Raw genomic sequence first — 19,477 nt, forward strand, 5'->3', positions numbered from 1 at the left:
AACTTCTCTGCCTGTAAGTAGGTATGCTCAAAGGCAAAGGCTTTGCTTACACCTCCTTTTCATTGAGGGGTCATGTGCCCTTGGAGGTGTAACATCTTCATTATTTAATGAAGATCTAAAGGAATCTTTAGCCATTTTATGGTAGCTGCTCTGGTTTCCAGCTCCAGTTCTGTAGCAGTGTCATTAACAGAGCTGGGGGGAGATGTGGGCTGAAGCTTTAAAGGAATTGTCGTGGGCAGAGATAGTTTTTGTAATCTCTAGAAAGGCACAGCATGTGGCAGGGAAAAGAGCCCGCTGGCAGATGGGGTGGGTGCAGCTACAGTCATACCAAGGGGACACTGTTGTGAGGCTTTCTTGCTGTGGCAGACTAGTGGGTCACAATGTTGATATGTCACTGGGAAATTCAGCTGTGCTCAAGAATGTGATGATATGAATTAAGGGCATTTCTGGGAAGGGGACCTGTGGAATAGCTAGTATTGATCTTTGTGCATGGGGAATTTTGCCCTTTGAGGCAGAGGGTTCATGTCAGTCTCCTCTGGATGAACTTGCATGTACAGCCTGAAAAGCAACAGTGGAGAAGAGAAGTGGTCTTGGAGGCTGCAGCAGAAATGTCCTGTACAAGTCAGCTGGGTTGTAGTTTCCCTTGGTGGTCACTGTCTCACAGAGTGTCTTACAGTCATCTGATGTACGTGGCAGAAGTGATGCGTGGTGTTAATGGTGCTTTAGTTTGTGACTGTGTCTGTTCATGCTCATTGTCTTTCCTGTCCATTGGTGGAGCTCCCTTTTTGGTATTCCTGGTTCGCTTTGCAGCCTGAGGAAGAGTGTGCCTTTCATGTGCACTGTGGCTGCACTGCAGCGTGCTGCTGTAGTGAGGGCTTGCAAAAAGCAAGCAGTGGCTTTTAGGCTTGCCTCAGAAGAAGTTCTTGAGCTGCTGTTATGTGAGCAGAAAACTGGTTTGACTTGTGCTGCTCTTTTCTGCCTTGGTGAGGAGGGACAGCAGTGTCTGTCCGCTCCCTGCTGAGCATGGCTGGTGTCGGGCTTGCTCTTTGCTCAGCGTGGCGGCGAGGCAGCTGTGGCCAGACCCACATCACCTCTGTGGGGGAAGAGGTCCTGACCAAAGGCTTTGGAGGGGAGACTAGGGAGATCCATGCTGCCTCTGCTACAACTCTGTTTTGTGGCGCTCAGAGTCAACTGGGAGCGCACCAGTTCCTTTCTGTAAAGTCAGAGAATTTCTTCAAGTTGCAGACAGTGTAGGCTGGAAGGGTGCTGTTTGCCTGCATGCTGCTTTGTACAGGTGAAAGGAACGATAACACCAGTGCTGGAGTTGATTGGTGTTACATGCCTTCTCAAAGGAGGGGTTTGAGATTGCTTTCTATGGGTATTTTTCCTGGGACCTTGTATTTCTTGCTGGAGAGAAGTGATAAAAGGGAGGTCTTAATGCTGCTATATCTTGACTCCTAGCCCTAATTATCTAGTGATCAAGAAGAGTTTTATGGAGAAATAATGTAACTGCATTAACCTGCCTTGCAAAATAAAGTTTTCACTATCTTGGATTATTTAATGGGTCACTTAAAGAAACCATTGAAGCCCATTTAAGGTTAGCACATAACTGGGCATCTCTTTAAAGAGCATGTGATCCCACTAGTAGACTGAAGGAGCTTAGTAGCTAAAAATCTTTTTCTGGAATTGCTTTTTCCCTACCTAATAGAATTTAGGTGACTTTTTAATTTAGCTGACTCTGAATTAAGTCATCAAAAGGAGAGAAATTTGCAGTGACAGCTGATTTCCCTGTCTTTTTTCTGGAGAGAACGTGAATGCAGACAGCTGGCTCAAGATTCTGGTTTTGTGCTAGTCTGATGGGTCAGAATCTGGCCTGTAGCAGCTAATCCAAATTCCTTACTTTTGGATGATGAAAAAGTCAAGATGTAGCAGAAACCACTGCAGGGCCTGCATATCTCTTGAAGTTTTTTTGGTGTTTAATTTTTTTTAAAGAAAGAGTTAATAAAGAATCTGTGCTTTGTTTCCATGTTGCTTTGTGGTTGTGGCATTTTCTTTGATGTATGAATTCAGAGACGAGGAACAGAATGTACATGTGCACACTCAAGTTCCTAGTCCTTTGAAAGATGGAGGAGAAATCTCTTTAAATGGTGATGTGAGTATACGAGTGGGTCTGCATGGATATTTTTTTCCTGCATCAATAGATCTTAGACTGAACTACATTTGTTACTGGACTGCATGCTGGCACAGTCCCAACACTGCAGGCAGATGTGTATGTGAAGAAGCCAAATAATACGTCTTTCCAACATACAGTACTGCTAGACCTCAGTGTGACAAGTTTATGATAGCAATAATGCTCTGTAGTTCCAGATGAGGATATGAAAACTCATGAAAAACACTACCTTGCATTTCCTGTCTTGCTGTGGTGCAGGAAAGTGCTATTAACCTACAGGAGGAAAAGGATGAAGGACAAGAAGATGCATAACTGTAGCTGCATTTGCTTCTGTATCAGTTTGTGGTGTTTGTGGAAGACTTAGCAACTTATCTGCTTGGCTTCTCTTAAAATGTCTGTTCTTAAGAAAAAGCAGCCACTTGATCTCTAACCTGTACTGCAAGCAGTGTTATCTGGAAAGCATATTATGTTTCTTTGTGCTATCCTTGGGCATTGTCATATTTTAAATCCTCTGAATTATGTTCTTCAGCCTGACACAGTTGCTATCTGTGAAACTGAATCTCCAATTCAGCTGAAATGGCCTCTGTGCCATAGACTGCAAGAGACTTGCCAGCAGCAATCCCTCCTCCTTCCTGAATCACATTGCCACTGACAGACTGATAGAGAAATAGAAATTGAAGCCTAGCACTGTGTGACTTTGAAGTTTTTACTTTTATCAGATGATGTCAAGACCTCCTAGATAAATGAACCAAAAGCCCAATGCCATTTCTTTACTGAAAAGAATAACTGAATTGCTGTTACTGCTGGCAGTATTTGAACTTGATGTGTGTGTGTATCTTGCTCCCTGATCCGTGTTGCATATCCTTTATTAACTTCTTGAAACACTGTTGTGAAGTCCGAAATTGTCATGGGTCCAATCACGTAGCTAGATTATTTGGGGGCTACAAATTGTTGCCTGGCTTATACTGCTGTATGTAGAGAAAGATTAAAAAAATAAGTTTTTCTGTTTCACAGTCTAAGCAGGGTCTTACAGGTGGTGACACACAAGCTCATAAAACCTGGTTTTGGATTGACAGGCTGCTTCTAACAAGAATGTAGAAAGAGTTGCAAGTTTTAATGAACTTTTAAAGTCAGCTGCAGCTGCAAACCTATATGGTAGGAGTCAAGTACAACAAAACACTTTATCTAGGAATGTGGCCTGACTGATCTAATTTGAGCACTGGGGTGGAGATGCTATTGAGCTAATTGGCCTCAGAAATTACTTCTCACCTGAATTTATTGGTGCAGCTCATTCTTTTGCTAAAAGTAAAGAGTTACTGTTTCATTTTACTCGGTTTGGCATGTGTAGTAAGGCTGACCAGGATGGGAGGAAGCAGTGTGGCATCCTTTCCATGTCAGGTTGTAAGTGGCACACTGTGACATCCAGCATTCTGTCTGTCTTGTTTCAGAATTCACAAGACATTTTGGAGTTCTAAGAGTGACCGTACTTTCCCATCTCTGTGAAAGTTGTTGCTTTATTTAAAACAAAAAATAAAAGTAATGGGACATTTCAGTTTGGAACATGTGTCTCAAAGGAAATAAATCGCTTCTGAAGTTGCAGGAGCAGGAAGGCTTACATAACTTCCAACCTGTATGCATAAAAAGAGATGAGATGGTGTAGAATGAAGAGTTTTCAAAGGTTTGGAGGGCACATTTTTAGAGGTGTAGTTCCCTCTGGCTGAAGCATATTTCAGTTAGGGCTGGCATCTAATTTGTGCTTTAGAAATTTCCACCAAACGTCCCTTAAAATCTCTTGGAGACAAAAATACATCAGTAAATCCACCTTTGAATGTATGTATGATGACCACAGGGGACAACTGAGTCTCAAGTAGTGTGTTTCTTGGCAAATTGCAATTATTTCTATGCTTCTTCCATAAAACCTGTTTTTTTATGGAAACACGTAGAAAATGTTGTTCCCTTTCTTCTTTGAAGTGTGACTTGAATTCTGCAGGTTACATTTACTCTTCTTCAGAATTCCTTTTCAGTGTTGCTTCAAGGTTTTGTTTCCACAAAATCTCCTTCCTCCCCCTGAAACATGGCACAATACCTTTTACTGAGTTATATTAAGTTTCTGCATTTTATAGAGCTATGCTGTACTGTTAACTGCTTGCATGAGTATATCCTGTTCAGCAGAAAGCAGGGAGGCTGGTCTTGTTAGCAGGTCTCCAGTGAGAACAAACCTCAGGGAAAATAACAGAATTACAAAACAAGGCATCGGTCTTCTAAAATCATGGAAAAAATGGTCATTTAAACACTGGACTCAGCTTAGCCATTGTTACGTTGAAAATAACGATAGGGGTTGAGAAGGAGAAAAACATAGTAAAAGTGTTGTGAAAGGTGAATAGAGCCTGTCCAGGGGGCACCTCCTTGGTCTGGCTGAGCCTCCCCCAGGGTGTCAACTCTTCGTGCACCTGTGCTGAACCCTTCTTTTGTTACACTCACAGCTTCTGCTTCTCTGATCTATTTCAGTTCTAAAGACTTCTGTTTGCGATAATTAATCCAAGAACTAATGATTTAGTTGAACACTTAATTAATACCTTCTTCTATTAATCCACAAGAATTTGTGGAAACCTCTTAACGTGAGGGGTGCTTGTTTGTGTAGCCGCGGCACTAGAGCATTGATAGGAGCTATTTGCCTGATTCGCTGAAATGTGTTTCTAGAGCTGGTTATAGAAGCCAAAATGTATGTGGTTTGTCCCTATAATTTTCCAATTGGTTTTCCACTTGTGCTGTCAGCTGCTCAGATGGCTTGTTCTTTTCCATTAGCAAAATGTTGGCTCTCCCTCAAGCAGTGTAGGATGCAGAATTCCCTTCTCTTCCCTTGTTTGTGGTTGATTTTTTTTTTTTTTTTTTTTTTGCTTGTTTTGGTTTTGCTGAGTGGTGGTTTTGTTTTTGGTTTTTTTTTTTTTTTTCCCCTGTGTTGTTGTTGCTGTGTTGTTTTTGGTTTTGTTTTTTGTTTGTTTGTTTGTTTTTTCCTTTTCTGTTTTTGATTTGTTTGGGGGGTGGGGGTTTGGTTGTTTGTTTCTTTGGTTTTGTTTTGGTTTTTTTGTCTGTAAAATGCTTGCAGTTGAACAGGTCTGAAGACTGGATTGCTTCAGCCACAGGAACAGACATGGAACAGGCACTGCTTGAGCTGCCTTACCAGTGTCAGCCCGTCCATGTGTCCCAGGCTGAATCCCAGGCTGTTCACCTTGCTCTGCTGCAGCTGGGCTTCCCCAGGTGCCATTTGCAGGAGTTTTTCCTAGCAGTAAATTTCCAACATGACTGCAGTAGCCACTAAAATCTCTCCAGGCAGGCTTTGTTGAAGAGTTGTCCCACAGTGACTACTATCACCTCTTTCAGTTCTGGAATGTCAGGAGAGTTGGCTGATGAGGAATGTTTTTTGTACAGAATTGGGTTTTTCAGACACCTTAGAAAAGCCACAAGTACACAGCTGAGCTGCAGTGGGACTGCACAGTGCTTGATGCGTCTGCTGTTTGCTCCAGAGCAGTTCTGCAGACATTGCTGCCCTGGGGTGACTTTTGTCCTAAACCAGGACAATTGCCAGGGCAAGAGAACTGCCCTTGGTATGTGCAGGTGTCCCAGACCGTGGATACTTGTGGATAGACAGCCTGCCTGAGATTGCAAAGCCTTTTTGGGTTCCTGACCACGTGCCAGGCACCCATGTGGCCCGAGGGCGTGCCCTGATTTAGATGCATTGTGCTTCGCTATGCTGTCATATAATTGAGTATCTGTTGGACACAACTAAAAAGGCGTCTGTTTTCAGTCTGAGGGAGGAAAACAGATGTTTTATTCTCTTGTGAGAGCTCACAGTGATGCATCAGCTGTTGCTCCAGATCTCAATGATGACAGCCAAAAAGGCAAAGGGAAACACACAGGTCAAAAGGAGTTGAGGAGATGAACATTAAATAATTTCTGTTTCCTTTGTGTTAAGTGACATGTGAGGTTTGCTTCTGAAGAATGTGGAAAGCATTACCCTCTGAGCTAGAATTAGCTTTTAAATGGGCAGGGACCGAATCTTTTTTCATTGGTTTCCTAGACGAGATGGATCAAAGTCTTGGAAGGGATCTAACTGCCAAAAGTTAAAAGATAGTAAAAATGATGCCTGACTTGATCAAGAACTCTGCTAAGAGCTGGATGTAAGACATAGTTGCAAGGGGCATGCATGGGCTGCAGAGTGGTTGAAGCTGCTGAGCCAAAAGCTGTGTCAGAAGGTCTGCAGAGTGCTAGGCCTGGGCCAGTGGTGTCACTTCACTCAAATGTCCCTATCCCTCTCAGGATCACACAGCAGCTCAAGCAGAGCGTGCATGCTAACAGCTGCCCAGCTTGCAGATGTGCACTGGTACATATCTGCTGATGTGAGGTCTGGTTCCACCTGCATGGGCGCTCTCAGGTGAGGTCAGCATTGGGACTGTCCCTTTCTGTGTTCCTGTGGCACTGTTTTTTCTGAGGTCCTGGTTTTATCTGGAGTATAGCACTGATGGTAAGCCTCTGAAAGTTTTCCCTTTAAGTTGTTTGACATGAATTGAAAACCAGCAGTTAAGAGTAGCTTGGAGAGGAAGTAAGAGGGAATGGCAGAAGAAGAAACTGGTGTAGTCAGCAGCTTAGGCAGTAGCTCTCAGTCTTCACTGACCTAATGAGCAGTAACCTGTGGGAAGCATCCCACTGTATGGGCTGTGCTAGATCTTGTGGCTGCTGTACATGCTGGGTTAGATGTAGCACCCTTCACTGGTGCAGGAGAGACTGGGAAGTGTTTTAACCCATGCCTTTAAGGGTCATCCTCTGGGCTTTCTCCAGAAAGGGTCAGAAAGAGTATGAGTAGGATTCTGGCTGAAGTGGTGCCTTCCTGTGTGGAATTCCTTTTTCCCACCTCTCACCCCTTTCTCTACCTAGCATCCATCTCTTCACTTTCCTGGGCTGTTGTGCCTTTCTGTGACATTCTTCTGAATGGAGTTCCTCACTGTTGCACCATTAAGTTGTTGCCGATTGCGTCTGGAGACGCTTTTCAAAGGCGTAGGACTGTGTGGTACGTGCTGAGCAGGCAGTCTGTCTGTGCCGGGTGGGAGGTGCTGTGAAAGCTCTAGGTCTTAGGGTGTTTCCAGAGTGTTACAGAGACTGTGGCTACTGAAAATGCTGTTGCATTTTTAATTGCATGTGTTCCTTTCTTCCCAAACAAGGCAAGAACAAAGCTTCATTAACTACAATCTAGCAAGAGCTGTCATCATCCAGTAAGTTTCTTACTCACTTTGGCCACTGCCTACTCCTCACCACAGTGGCTGCTCTGCCTCCCTGATTGATCCCCAGCTTTTTTCACATTGCCAACAGCTGGTGGGACTTTGTGTCTGCACCTCTTTGGTGCCTTCTTCAGGAGGCTGTCCATGCATCCTGTCATCATTGCATTACAGTATTGCTGTTCCTCATAAAAGCGGGTGTTGAATGGTGTCATCTGGAAGTGCAGATGTTCAGAAGCTTGGGAGCTAGTGATCAAGGGGAGTATCTGGATATTTGAACATCCTCACTGTTGTTACTGGACTTTGTGAGTCCTAAGGGAGCAGAAGATTGTCGGTGATTATCTGCTAGGTTGTGTGCTTGCCTTGTTTTTTTCCAGATGCTGTCTAAACCCTCAGAAACACTTCTGTTCCAATTTTAAAATGTGCTGACCCTTTCTATTCCTGTAGTGTTAGAGATGGAGTTGGGGTCAGTCCTTCTGTGCTAGGAGCTTTTGAGGTGCTCCAGCTAATATGGTTCTGCCTGCAGGCAGATTCCCAGTGGGATTTCCCACTTATTCTGTGCACTGTAGCAGCCTTTTGCTGCTAATGGAGGGGAAGGCAATGTTTTAAGGCAAAGCAGCCTGGTCTGTTAATAAGGCACATTGCTGTGCTGGCAGTTGATTAGTTGCCATAATAAAGGCTTTCCGTTTTCCTACAAAAATGAAACAGCACAATGCAATGGTCTTTTTATTTTCCTTTTTTTTTTTTTTTTTTTATTTGCCATATTCTTTTTGCTTTTCTGTAATAGCTCTCATTGTGTGAGGCTTCATTGTGCCTTGAGCTCTGAGATGCAACTAGTTACCAAAGCTACAAGGAAGTAGTGGTCCTGATCCCCAGGTGATCCCAGGGCAAATTCTCATCAGTGCTCACAGCTTTTTTTATTTTTCCTTCCTGGCTGAGCCTGTAAGTGTAAATGCTCAGCTGGGGGCAGTGGAAATGTAGGAATAGTGGCCGTGCTTGTGACTAAGATATTTAACTGCTTTGTGGTGAGGAACCAAAGGCAATAGCAGTTGGTCGTGCAGGTGTTTGTTTTGATGTTGTTTCATGTGAAGACACTAAGCATTGATTGCTGCCATGCAGGTATCCATTGCTGTAAGTGCTGCATAAGCAGGACCACCTTTCTGAAGCAATGCTGCTGCTGCTGTTTTTCCAGCAGTGTTTGGGTAATTGAGATGTGAAAGTGTGAAGTAAGTTGTAACTCTGCTTTCAACTGCAAAGTCTCCTGTTGTATTACCATGAGTGCTGCTTCCCTAGAGACTTAGCAGACTGTAGTTTGTGTCAGTGGTGATTTACCTTGCTGTGCTGTCTGGAGCTTTGACCTTGCTCAGGGTAGAAATGCCTCCTGTGCTCTACAGCAGTGACTGTGCAACTTGTGCTTCCCTCCACGTCCTTTGGAGAGAGTCCAGTGGCTGCTCCTCTTCTCATCATACACAACCACTCAAGGACCAGTTCAGAATCTTTGCGAAACAGGCTGAAGTGCTTATTCTTTGGAACTTCCCCCTTCAGTTCCCCCGAGCAGAGGCAGGGTAGGGAGCAGTGTGATTGAGGGCTGACTTGGTCCAGCTCTTGCACCTGGGACATACTTGTCAGCTCTTCTGCAAGCAGATGTCTGCATTCCAGGGTGATCGTGTTCTTTTAAGCATCACCCTGTTTGTCTTTGTGGAATTTTTGTAGTGATAACTTTTTGCTCTGTGGTGTATTTCCTTAAACTGCTTTGAATTTCTCATGGGTTCTACCAAATCTCTAGCTTTTATATCAACTGAGACAACCGAGGGGCTTTTGTTGGCTTTTTTTTCCTGGATCCAGGAGATAGTTATTGGAATTTTTTTTCCTTTGCACAGGAAAGGTGCCCTTGTGTTCTGACAGTAGTGGTCAAAATACATCTCCGTAGTGATCATTTCTGACAACCTTTCCTTAGTGTCTCCCAACATTTAAATGACCTTAGTTCTCCTGGAATTTATTTCACTGTAGAACTATGCATTTTTTAATGAGTTGTTCATCTGTTGCCAGGCTTGTGAATGAAGAACTTCTAATAACTAAGTTTTTGCTTATTTTACCAGTGCTTGTGGTTTCATTGGTATTTTGATTCACCTAATTCAATCAGGGAATTTGAGGATTTTAAAAGTGATGTCTGTGACAGAATGGATGGTATCTCGTCAATCTAGGGAAAGAACCCAAGAATATATATTTAAACTTTTCCCCCCTTCAGCTCTATGACCATAGCTTGTAGTCATGCCAGTAAAACTAGTTGTACTGCTGTTGCTGCCTTTTTGTTTGTTGGTGTTGGTTTTGCAAATTGTGTTGTACAAAAAAACTTAGCATCTGTGTCCGTGTGAGGATTGTTGGCTTGGAGAGATGGACTTGTGCTTTCAGTACAGATGTGGTGCTGCCTTGAAAAAGGAAATGTTCATTCTTGGAATGGTAGAAGGAGATTGACTATTCCAGGGTGGATGTGTGGTTACAGTTGTGTGCAGGTGGGATATAGCAGTCAGCATTTCAGAAGCTGATTCCACGTTTCTCTGACAGGACTTTGGTTACTGCTGTGCTGACCCAAAATACTCCACTTCAAAACTGAATTTGCCAATATCATCCAACTTCAGCTCAGTCTTGAGTTGTGGTGGATGTTTCATGTCACAAGGAACTAGAACTACTCCCTCTCTGACTGATCAGCAGTGATGTGAGCCATCAGTACTTGTCTTGGACTTCTTAGTGTGCAATCTGAAGTGTTCTCCTTTTTTCAAAAGTAAATTAAATTTACTCAAAGTATACAAGCACTTCTCCGTGTTTTTGCTTTTGAATCTAAAAGATTATCTAAGCAACTGATCAAAAAAACCCCTGGTTGAATAATTACTTTTTTTTTTTTTTTCTTATTGAGATTTAGAAGTTTTGTCTTCCCTTCTCTAAAAAAACCCTCTCAGACAGACTTCGAAGTGAAGTAGCTAAGCTGTGTCACCAGTGGTGGCAAATCAGCATGTTGAAGCAAGCTGCTGTCACAGCTGCTGGAGAAGCTCTCTCCAGCGTTTCCATTTAGGTCCCAAGCTGCCAGGCATGGAAGGTTCAGTAGGAGGCCAGCAGAGTGCAATGACTTTGTGGGGATGTACTGCTCAGCCCAGTGCTGTTTCCCTGCAAAGACAGGGGATGAAGGTTCATGCAGCCATCACCATGTCCCTGCCGTGGCATGGTGCAGTGAGTGGAGGGAAGGGCTCATTTCTCTTCTCCCTCACCAGTTTGTCCAGGCCATCAGGGTAGCCTGAGGCTGATTCACTCTGGTCACTTAGTGCTCAGTCAGCTGTTGCTGGATTGTGCAGCTTTTTTACCCTTTTATGGGAGTGTGTTTAGGTGTGTCTTGTTTTAAACTGGATGGATTTATTTGTCTGCCATGCTTGGTGACCATGTAGTGCTAGAGCAGATGATGATGGGCTGTCTGCTCTCTGATATGGGGAGCTGCCTGCAAGTCTTTCAACACCATGCAGATATTAAAGGACAGATGCTTTGAGTTGTTTTTGTTGACCTCTGAAAAAAAGTATTGTCTGTATAGGGAAAAGGCTGTGTTGCATCCTGGGAACTACCAAGAGACTTCTTTACTGGGAGAGATGACCTGGCAGTTGGAGAGAGGCAGGAGAAGGGTTTGCTGACAGCCCTTGGCACCTACAGAAAGTCTGAGACAAGACAAAGCAGCAGCAGATGCCAGATGAGCTGAATACTGGGTGGCACAACTTGCTTTATTGACTGTCTTGGGGAAGCTCAGGAGTCAAATGAGCAAAGAGGTAGACCCTCAGGCCGAGGGCTGTCACTCTGATTCTGAGATTACTCTTTGGGGGGCCTGTGTAAATAAGAGTCTAAAAGTTCTGTGCAGATGTAAAGGCCTGGAATAGCTCTATAGTTATCAGCATTGCAGCATTATCTGGAATTTCGGATGGAGGGCTGCCCTTCCTGTGCCTTGGTGTAGAGCTGTGCCTGCTAGCTCTCTTTCCTGGGATGGGGCCTGCGTTGGGATGACAGCAGTGGGGTGGCTGCTGACTGGGGCTATCACTGCTCCCGAGGTTCCTCCTGGACCTTGGTGTGTGTTAATTCAGGCAGAGCTTTAGTAACTTTCGCAGCAGTGAACGGGTGGGCTCTTCAGTGCAGTCAGTCCAATGCAGCCAGGGCTGGAATTCAATTAATTCTTTGTTCATTTGCCAGCCATGCCCTCGGTTGTCTGTTATCTGTCTGTAGCCAATCTGTTGACTCTGTCAATCTATACATGATTTCTACTTTCTGCCTCTGACCTTCTGAGGCAGGTGTCACATTGGGGTTGATAAATGAATCCAGCATAGTTGGGAATAACATCTGCTCACCCTAGTTGCTGTTTCCTCAATAGCTGTCCAAGTGCCACGGTGATCATTGTGTTAATTTATAAGGACAACAGCAAAAAGTCGTGTGAGGTTTAGCTCATCCTCCTGGCCTTATCCTGGGGGTGAACTGCAGGGTGTGTTTGCACTGTGCATGTGTTTCCTTTCATGTTTGAGTGATGAGCTCCCCTCACTCTCCCTGGCTCGCGGGCAGTTTGAAGAAGAGATGGATTCCTTCCTCTCCCGGGATCGAATTTATCCCTGGGGCACATCTCTGTAATTGCAGGCAGCGCACTTATCTGTGTGCAGGAGGCTGCCATGATGGGACTCTGATCAGACAGCTGAATGGCGACTGGCACTCAGAGTCCCATTGACTTTCCCTAAAAGCATCTCTCCGCTGATGAGGACCTGGAACCCACCCTCCTGCTGGGGCTCTGCTACCGGACCCCAGCCGGGAGGCTCCCGGTGAGCTGGCAGGCTCAGGCAGGGATAGGGCTTAGCGCAGCTGGCCGAGCATTTGTCAGCGGTAGGTTAAATCCAGAGTGCGAGATGAATGTGAAAGCGAAACACAGCTTAATAAAAGCACGAGGAAAATTCTCCTCTGGTGTATGAATAAATGATGTTGAGTTAAAAATTGACAGTGTTGAAGGGTCTGTTACTGTGAGGGGAGAAGACTTCAGGAGCTCTTTGGAGAAGGTGAAGTTGTATGTTGGGAGAAGGTTAAGATCCACGCGCTTGTATTTAGGAAAGTTTTTTTCACAGGATACTTGGCATGGAGTAGTTTCCCCCGCACACCACGCACAGTTCCCTGGGTGTTACGGAGCCGAATGTGGAGTGAATCCATGTGACAAGCGGAGGGTTGTGCACTGAGTAACGCGAGAGGTTCGGCGCAGAGCGGCACCGCGGGTGCCCCGTACGGGCTCCGCTGGGAGCAGCGCTGCTGATGGAGGGGGAAGGGAGAGCGGGCGCGGTGTCAGACGGCGCTGCCGGGCGGCTGCGGGGGCGGTACCAAGAGGTCGCTGCACCGCGGAGGTCTCACCAGGCGCCGTGGGGTGCCCGCTCGGGCTCGGGGCGGGTGTTGTTGAAAACGCGCCGCGCACTCGCCGCGGTGCGAGGTTCCAAAAATTGCGCCGCGCACGGAGCGGGCGCTGCTGTGTTGTTTAAGGCGTTAGCAGTGCCGCTCTCGCCATACGCTCATTGAGCAGCCGCGCAACCCCTAGATAAGGACGGTTAGCGGCTGCTGCGGCGCGCCGCCCGTAGGGGAGCGCGAACCTCGCCTAGGTCGCGGCGAGGGGCGGCGCGCCCCCGGCCCGCCCGCTGCCCGACGCCCGGCTCGGGGGCGCGCATCGCGGGGGGCACGGCGCGCCCGGGAGGGTCCCAGCCCGGTTCGAGCCCGGCGGCGGCGGCGCTACCCAGAGTGCTCCGCGCCCGCCGGGGCGATGATTTGCATAGAGGGCGGGGCCTCCGCTCGGCGGCAGCGGCGAAGGAGCGCGCCCTCTGCCGAGCAGCCGCGGCAGTGCAGGGCACGGCTCCGCAGCGCTCCGGTAACGCGTGTCTGCGGGGTATCTGCGCGCCCCGTACGTGCACAGCCGGGTGGGTGTGTGCTGGGACGGGCGGGACAGATAGGCCTTTGTACCGACAGCTCTGTGTGTGTGTGTGTGTGTGCGACGAGTACAGCTATATATGTGCATACACAGACACTTGCGTGAATGTACGGGGAGTATAAATATATATATGTATGGCAGGAGCCTAGAATATCCTGAGCTGGAAGTCACTCACAAGGATCATCATCTCCAGTTCCTGGCTCTTGCACGGGACAACCCCCACAATCCCCTATGTCCCTTAGAGCCTTGTCCAAGCACTCCTGGGGCTGGGGCGGGCTCAGGGCCATAACCGCTGCCATGGTTGGTTGTGTATACACATACACTTGAGTGTGTGTACAGGAGCTGGTCTGTGTCGGAACAGCCCCGGGGGCACCGCCTCAGAAGCCTGGCTGTCCCTAACACTTCCAGGCGTAATTAACCTCATTGCTTATGCAAAAACTCAGGGAGAAATGTCTCGTACGAACACGATCGTAGGGTTTTGTGAAGTGTTTCATGTGCAGGCTACGCAGTACATTCGGTATGTGATGTGTATTTTTCTGGTAAGTAAGCATAGTTAATCAGGGCAGGTTTTCTGATGTATGGCATGTAGCTTCTCTCAAACTAGATGCCTTTCTTTGAATTCCAGTTATGTCATAAAAGTGTTTGGTTTAATTTCTGCCAGTAAATAATTAAGCAACTCTTAGTGCGTACAATTTTCTAATTATAATTGTAATAATTGCAATTAATTAGAAATGCTAGTTACAGCAAATACCGAAATGGTTGATGCACATGGTTTGTGTACCTTGCACATCTATACCTACGAATTTAGCACTGAGCAGCAATCACAGTTGCAGTGCACTCTCAATTCATTGCCTGTTCTGTGCTTGCAGGTGGTTCTCCTGGGCATTGACATCATCTCTGCACTGGTGTCCCGCTTGCAAGATCGCTTCAAGGCCCAGATTGGCACAGGTGAGGGATCTCTGTGTGTCGCCATTGCTCTAGCAGCACCTGCACTGGCTGCTGGACTCAGAGCTGTCTCTCCAGGAGAACACTTGGGAGGCTCTTGGTGGTGTTCAGACTCTGCTGAAGGGCAGCAGGGTTGGTGCCTCCGCTGGGTCTTGGGGGAGAGAGAAGAGGGGCTCTGCTGCTGTTACAGTTTTTTCCTGGGGGAATTGAATGTTCCTGTTTTCTTTCCTTAGTGCTACCAAGTTTACTTGATAGGCTGGGAGATTCCAAGGACTCAGTGAGGGAGCAGGACCAGACTTTGTTGCTGAAAATCATGGAACAAGCTGCTAACCCTCAGGTATGTTCAACAGCCCTCCACAGCATGAGTGACTGGCTATAGAAAAAAAGGAAACCTTTTTTCTGTCAGAAAGTTTTCTCTGCCATTTTTCTCTCTGAAATGGCTTAATCTCCCTACTCTTGGTTATAAGATATTTGCTTCACTTGGGAAGGCTATTGCCTGACAGGATACACATGGGAGCGTGTCAGTGGATTTCCCAAGGATGGGATGGGTGTATGTCAAGAGTTATTTTTGGAAGGTGCTTGCTTTCTGTAGGCATGAGTATTGTTTTAGGTAGTGGGGAGTTACTGTGAAGTCAGCACAAAACAAAGAATTGGTCAGATCTAATAGTTTCCTGTTCCTTTTTGTCCTGTTCTGATTGGATGGGTGTAAAGCTTATATTTGAGCTTCAGAGGTGGTGTGGTGTATGTCTGCTGGAAGACAGAATCTGTTTCTTACCCCATCTCATTTTTTGTCTTTCCTGTCTTCCACAGTACGTGTGGGACAGGATGCTGGGAGGATTCAAACACAAGAATTTTCGGACGAGAGAAGGGATTTGCCTCTGCCTTATTGCAACACTCAATGCGTAAGTCAGAACTTCTGCAAACCTGTGTTGTGTACATGAGCCTGCTCTGTGATTCATGATGGTGCTTTTTGTTCTTTATTCCCAGATCTGGAGCTCAGAGTTTAACACTGAGTAAGATAGTGCCACATATATGTAACTTACTTGGAGATCCAAACAGCCAGGTGAGCTTTTGCTGTGAGTCACATCTAAAGGTTGTGCTGGTTGTCTGATTGGTAAATGAGCTGATTGTGCTGCTGGTGGTGAGCTCTGAACAATGCTGTGCACACAAAACCCTTGGCTGGTTTTGGAGAGGAATGATTTGAAGCATGTCCAAACCAGCATATCATTTACTCCAAGGGTTCAGCAGAACAACATGAATCTGCAGGTGAGATGAACAGAAGAGGGAAACCTTTGTAGGAAGGGAACTCCTGTGCCCTGGAGCCTGGATACAGAGGAGGCTGCAGGGATCCCTCTGGGCTCAGTGCAGCACCCCTCACCTTCAGAGAGAAACCAGTCTGGGCAGGGAGGGCAAACGGGGCCAGTCAGACAGCCTGGCCATGTGCACTGCCAGAAGTTGTACAGGCAGTTTGTGAATGGGGGGTGAAGTCAATCTGTACCAGAGCCTTTAGTCAGCAATGCATCCCAAACGGTAAGTGGAAATGCAGGGGGAAACAAAGCTGATCGATCTCTTTCCCTTTCTCCTGGGTCTGGTTCCTCATCCCCAGAAAGCCTGAACTGGTCAGACAAAAATCGCTGTGACAGTGACTCTGGGTGAAATAGTGCCTGCCCTGGGGCAGGGGCTGGTCCTGGGCTCCCCTGGAGCTGCTGCTGCGCTGCTGCTGCCTCCCGAGTCCTGGGAGACTTGCTGGGCTCGGTCACTGCTGCCCTCTCTTGGAGAGAGGATCGAGAAACAGTTCTAGGTCAAGTCCAGGCTTTTTTGTTTTGTTATAGATGTGGAAGCTGTTCTATTAGAGCCCTTTTCAGAAATAGTCCTTTTGTTGTTTTCAGCTGATGTGACTGTGTAATCCAATGTGCATCTGGTGTGACCACAGTACTTAAACTCTCACCATTTTCTCAAAAATAAAATCACTAAAGCTGTGTTATTGCTGTGGTAGACTAAGCCAAGTATGATGGTGGAGCCTCCTTGCCTTGCTCCTTGGGATTTACAGAGTCCTCCAGCTGTGCCTCTGCTTAACTGTACACACAGAGGCAATCCTCACTGTGCACAGGCTGGCTGGGGGTCTGTGTACCCAGAAACGGGGGGCACCGGAGAATCCCCCCAGACTGCTGTGCCCAGCAGCACTGGTAGCAAATGGGGCTGATGGGCAGGATGAGAGGCAAGAGCTCTGAGGAGGGGCTGGCACCAGTGGAGGAGGCCTTTGGAGGCTGGCAGTGACCCGCTGAGCGCGAAGGCTGCGGGGCAGAGCGGGGTGAGGTGGCTGTGAGCCGGGTGTGTCAGGGTGTTCTTTGGCTAGGAGGCGGGGTATGTGTGCTGCCCTTTGACTCCCACCTATAGGCAGTTGTAGCTTGTGTCCTCAGGATATTGCATGTCGAGTCCTGGGGCGTGTGTGGGTGGCTGCTGGGCCATCTTCTGAGAAGCAGAAGTGCCCGGCTCTGTAGGTGTTTCTGTAGGCAGGGCAGATAGTTTGTTTACCTTCTCTGCCTGCTGTGTTTAGTGGAGGAAGGGTTTAAGTACAGAAAGGTGACACTTTAATCAGATTTATGTCTCTTCTGTTGGCTGGAGGGAAGGATGTGCTCAGCAATTTCTTGCAAATCAGTTTGGAAAATATGCAAAATTCACGGTGACTCAGGTGATTGATTACTCCTCCCTTCCTTGCTGTTCTGCTATCAACATAGAAATGTAAGTTTCTAAGACAGCATTAAAAATCAGTTTATTTTATAATATCCCAGTAATATAAGGTCTCTTTGTGTCTCTATCCTTTTTTCATCCGGTACCTGTTGTACACAATGGGAGGAGTTTGGCAAAGGCAGCCAAGCTCCTGCAGGAAACCTTTCATCTTACACCTTCACTGCCTTTTCAATTCAATTACCTGCTGATACTGTTAACATGTGAAAGGCAGGGTTGGAAGCTTCATGAATTGTATGGTAGTGTGTGTAGTGGCAACTGCTGTTGCAGAGAAATACACAAATTTAGTTCTCTAAGGTCAGACTTATTAGGGTTTTATTAACTTAAATTGTAAAGATGATTGATTTCTCTCATCTCTCACATGCAGGTTCGAGATGCAGCAATAAACAGCCTTGTGGAAATTTACAGACATGTTGGTGAACGTGTAAGGGCTGATCTCAGTAAAAAAGGATTACCCCAGTCTCGGTAAGTTGAGAATGTCCTTAGGTCTTCACTATTTTTGGGCTGCTTTTTGTTCCCTTACGTCCTTCAGAAGACTTCAGGAGCCTCATGATTGAACCTTGTCCTGGGATCATTGTTTCATTTTTTATTTTTATTTTTTAATCTGATAAACACTCAGATATACTTAATGAAGATCCTTTACCTTTGCCCAAGTATGCTACAGTATCTTTGGAAAACCACAGAAATTATTACAGATGTTTAGTTAACTGACTTAAGATTAAGGACATTAGTATTTTTCCTGTATGTTCTGCATATTTAGAGAGGAGACACTTCAGAATAGTTTGTGTTTATGCAACTTAGGCTGTCATAAACAACAAAGACCCACAAACAAAATAATCAGTTTTTAGATTTTATTTAAAACAAAAGCAGCTTCCCTCCCAAAAACCCTCACCCAAACCTCAAACAAAAAGCAACCAAACCTACATCAAGACCAAAGCCATGTCCCTCTGCTTCTGCTGTTTCAGGTGTGTTAGAGAGCTGCTCTGCATCTTTCCTGCAGTGCTCAGGGCAGAGCATGGTTAGACCTGAAGATGCAGTAGATGGCAGCTTGTCAGTGCTCAGAGGGAAGAGGCAGTTTCAGAGTTGGGGTACATGCAGGTGGAGGCAGCACTGTTGCCCCTTGTTCTCCAGTGGCAATATCTGCTCCCAGAACGTGCTTTAAAGTAATAAACTCACTGGGAAGGAAGGATGAGATGTGATAAGGATCTGCTCTGCTAGACCTGTGACATAAATTGGAAGGTGTCAGAGCCAAAGACAAATCTTGTGTTAAGCTGGTTTTTAGGGGTGTGTTTTGTGGTATTTCTGCAAATTGTTAAGATAGACAGAGTGGTGATGAACTGGAAGTGCATCTACAATTAGCCATATCACATGTTCAGTAATGTAGTATTTTCAATTATATGTCAGGTTTTCCTTTCAACTGTGTTGATGTTGGTTTTTTTAATTTTAAAGTAACTTCATTGCATTTTTGACAGTGCTCCTAATGGCCTGAGTGAAGCCAAATCTGTTCCATAACATCATAAGATGTAAGAGTTTGGTTGCCCAGGGAAATGGTGGAATCACCATCCCTGGAAGTGTTCAAAAGCCATGTGCATGTGGCATTTGAGGACATGGTTCAGTAGCAAACACTGGGTGCTGGGTTAAAGGTTGAACTCGATGGTCTTAGAGGTCTTTTCCAGCCTTAGTGATTTTATGATTCTAATATTCCTAAAATTTAAATGCAGTTGTTCATTGTGTATTTCTTTAACTTTCAAACAGGTTGAATGTAATCTTTACAAAATTCGATGAGGTCCAAAAATCTGGAAACATGGTCCAGACTTCAGTTGGTGAGTAGAAGTACTTGTATCCTCTTTTTGGTGCTTTTAGCAATTTTCAATTGGTGAGGCATTCAAATGGCAAGTATTCTGTTAGGAGAAACAAGTATGGTGATTGTTCATAAATATACACAGTGCTTTTGCAACAAATAAAATGGACATTTAGTTTTCTGCCTTTTTGTAGTATCAGAAGGAGCAGGAAGACTGTTTTGAGAAGAGAAGGTGGTGCTATAGCTGTTTTCTTTTCCTCTTGAGTTACATTAGGGAAATAAATCTCCTGTTCTCAAGTCCATGTATGTGTAAATTGTTCACAAAGTAAATGAAATAGTAATTTCAGAGAAGAATTGCCTTTTCAGTTTAATGCCCTAAAAGGCACAGAGTGTACACAATAATGCAGTGTAAGAACAATGTTCTGTTTAAAGCTCATGTTGTTTGTATTTTGCACTTCCTAGGTGTCCTGGGGTTCCTCCCAAACCAGGACACTAATTTTGCCTATTTTGTATGTTTAGGGCTGTTAGCCAAAGACCCCTATCAGAGCCTTAATTCTGTGTCTTGTCTG

The 19,477-nt window shown here is 45.7% G+C and overlaps 1 protein-coding gene and 1 non-coding gene across 6 annotated transcripts in view; one reads left to right on the top strand and one right to left on the bottom strand.

Moving 5' to 3' along the window:
• CLASP1 (cytoplasmic linker associated protein 1) overlaps positions 1–19,477 on the top strand; it is a 170,592-nt gene that overhangs the window by 31,558 nt on the left and 119,557 nt on the right. For all 5 annotated transcript variants that reach the window (XM_058421334.1, XM_058421335.1, XM_058421336.1 and 2 more), the window contains exons 3-8: positions 14,284–14,362; positions 14,593–14,696; positions 15,170–15,261; positions 15,347–15,422; positions 17,475–17,572; positions 18,863–18,930. In XM_058421334.1, coding sequence (XP_058277317.1) covers positions 14,284–14,362; positions 14,593–14,696; positions 15,170–15,261; positions 15,347–15,422; positions 17,475–17,572; positions 18,863–18,930 — 517 coding nt within the window. The remainder of the gene's footprint in view (positions 1–14,283; positions 14,363–14,592; positions 14,697–15,169; positions 15,262–15,346; positions 15,423–17,474; positions 17,573–18,862; positions 18,931–19,477) is intronic.
• On the bottom strand, positions 12,925–13,041 carry LOC120755515 (U4atac minor spliceosomal RNA). Its single transcript, XR_005701813.1, has one exon. It is a non-coding gene; the product is annotated as a U4atac minor spliceosomal RNA (small nuclear RNA).

The sequence above is a fragment of the Hirundo rustica genome, chromosome 7, assembly GCF_015227805.2.
Source record: "Hirundo rustica isolate bHirRus1 chromosome 7, bHirRus1.pri.v3, whole genome shotgun sequence".
NCBI classification, from domain to species: domain Eukaryota; kingdom Metazoa; phylum Chordata; class Aves; order Passeriformes; family Hirundinidae; genus Hirundo; species Hirundo rustica.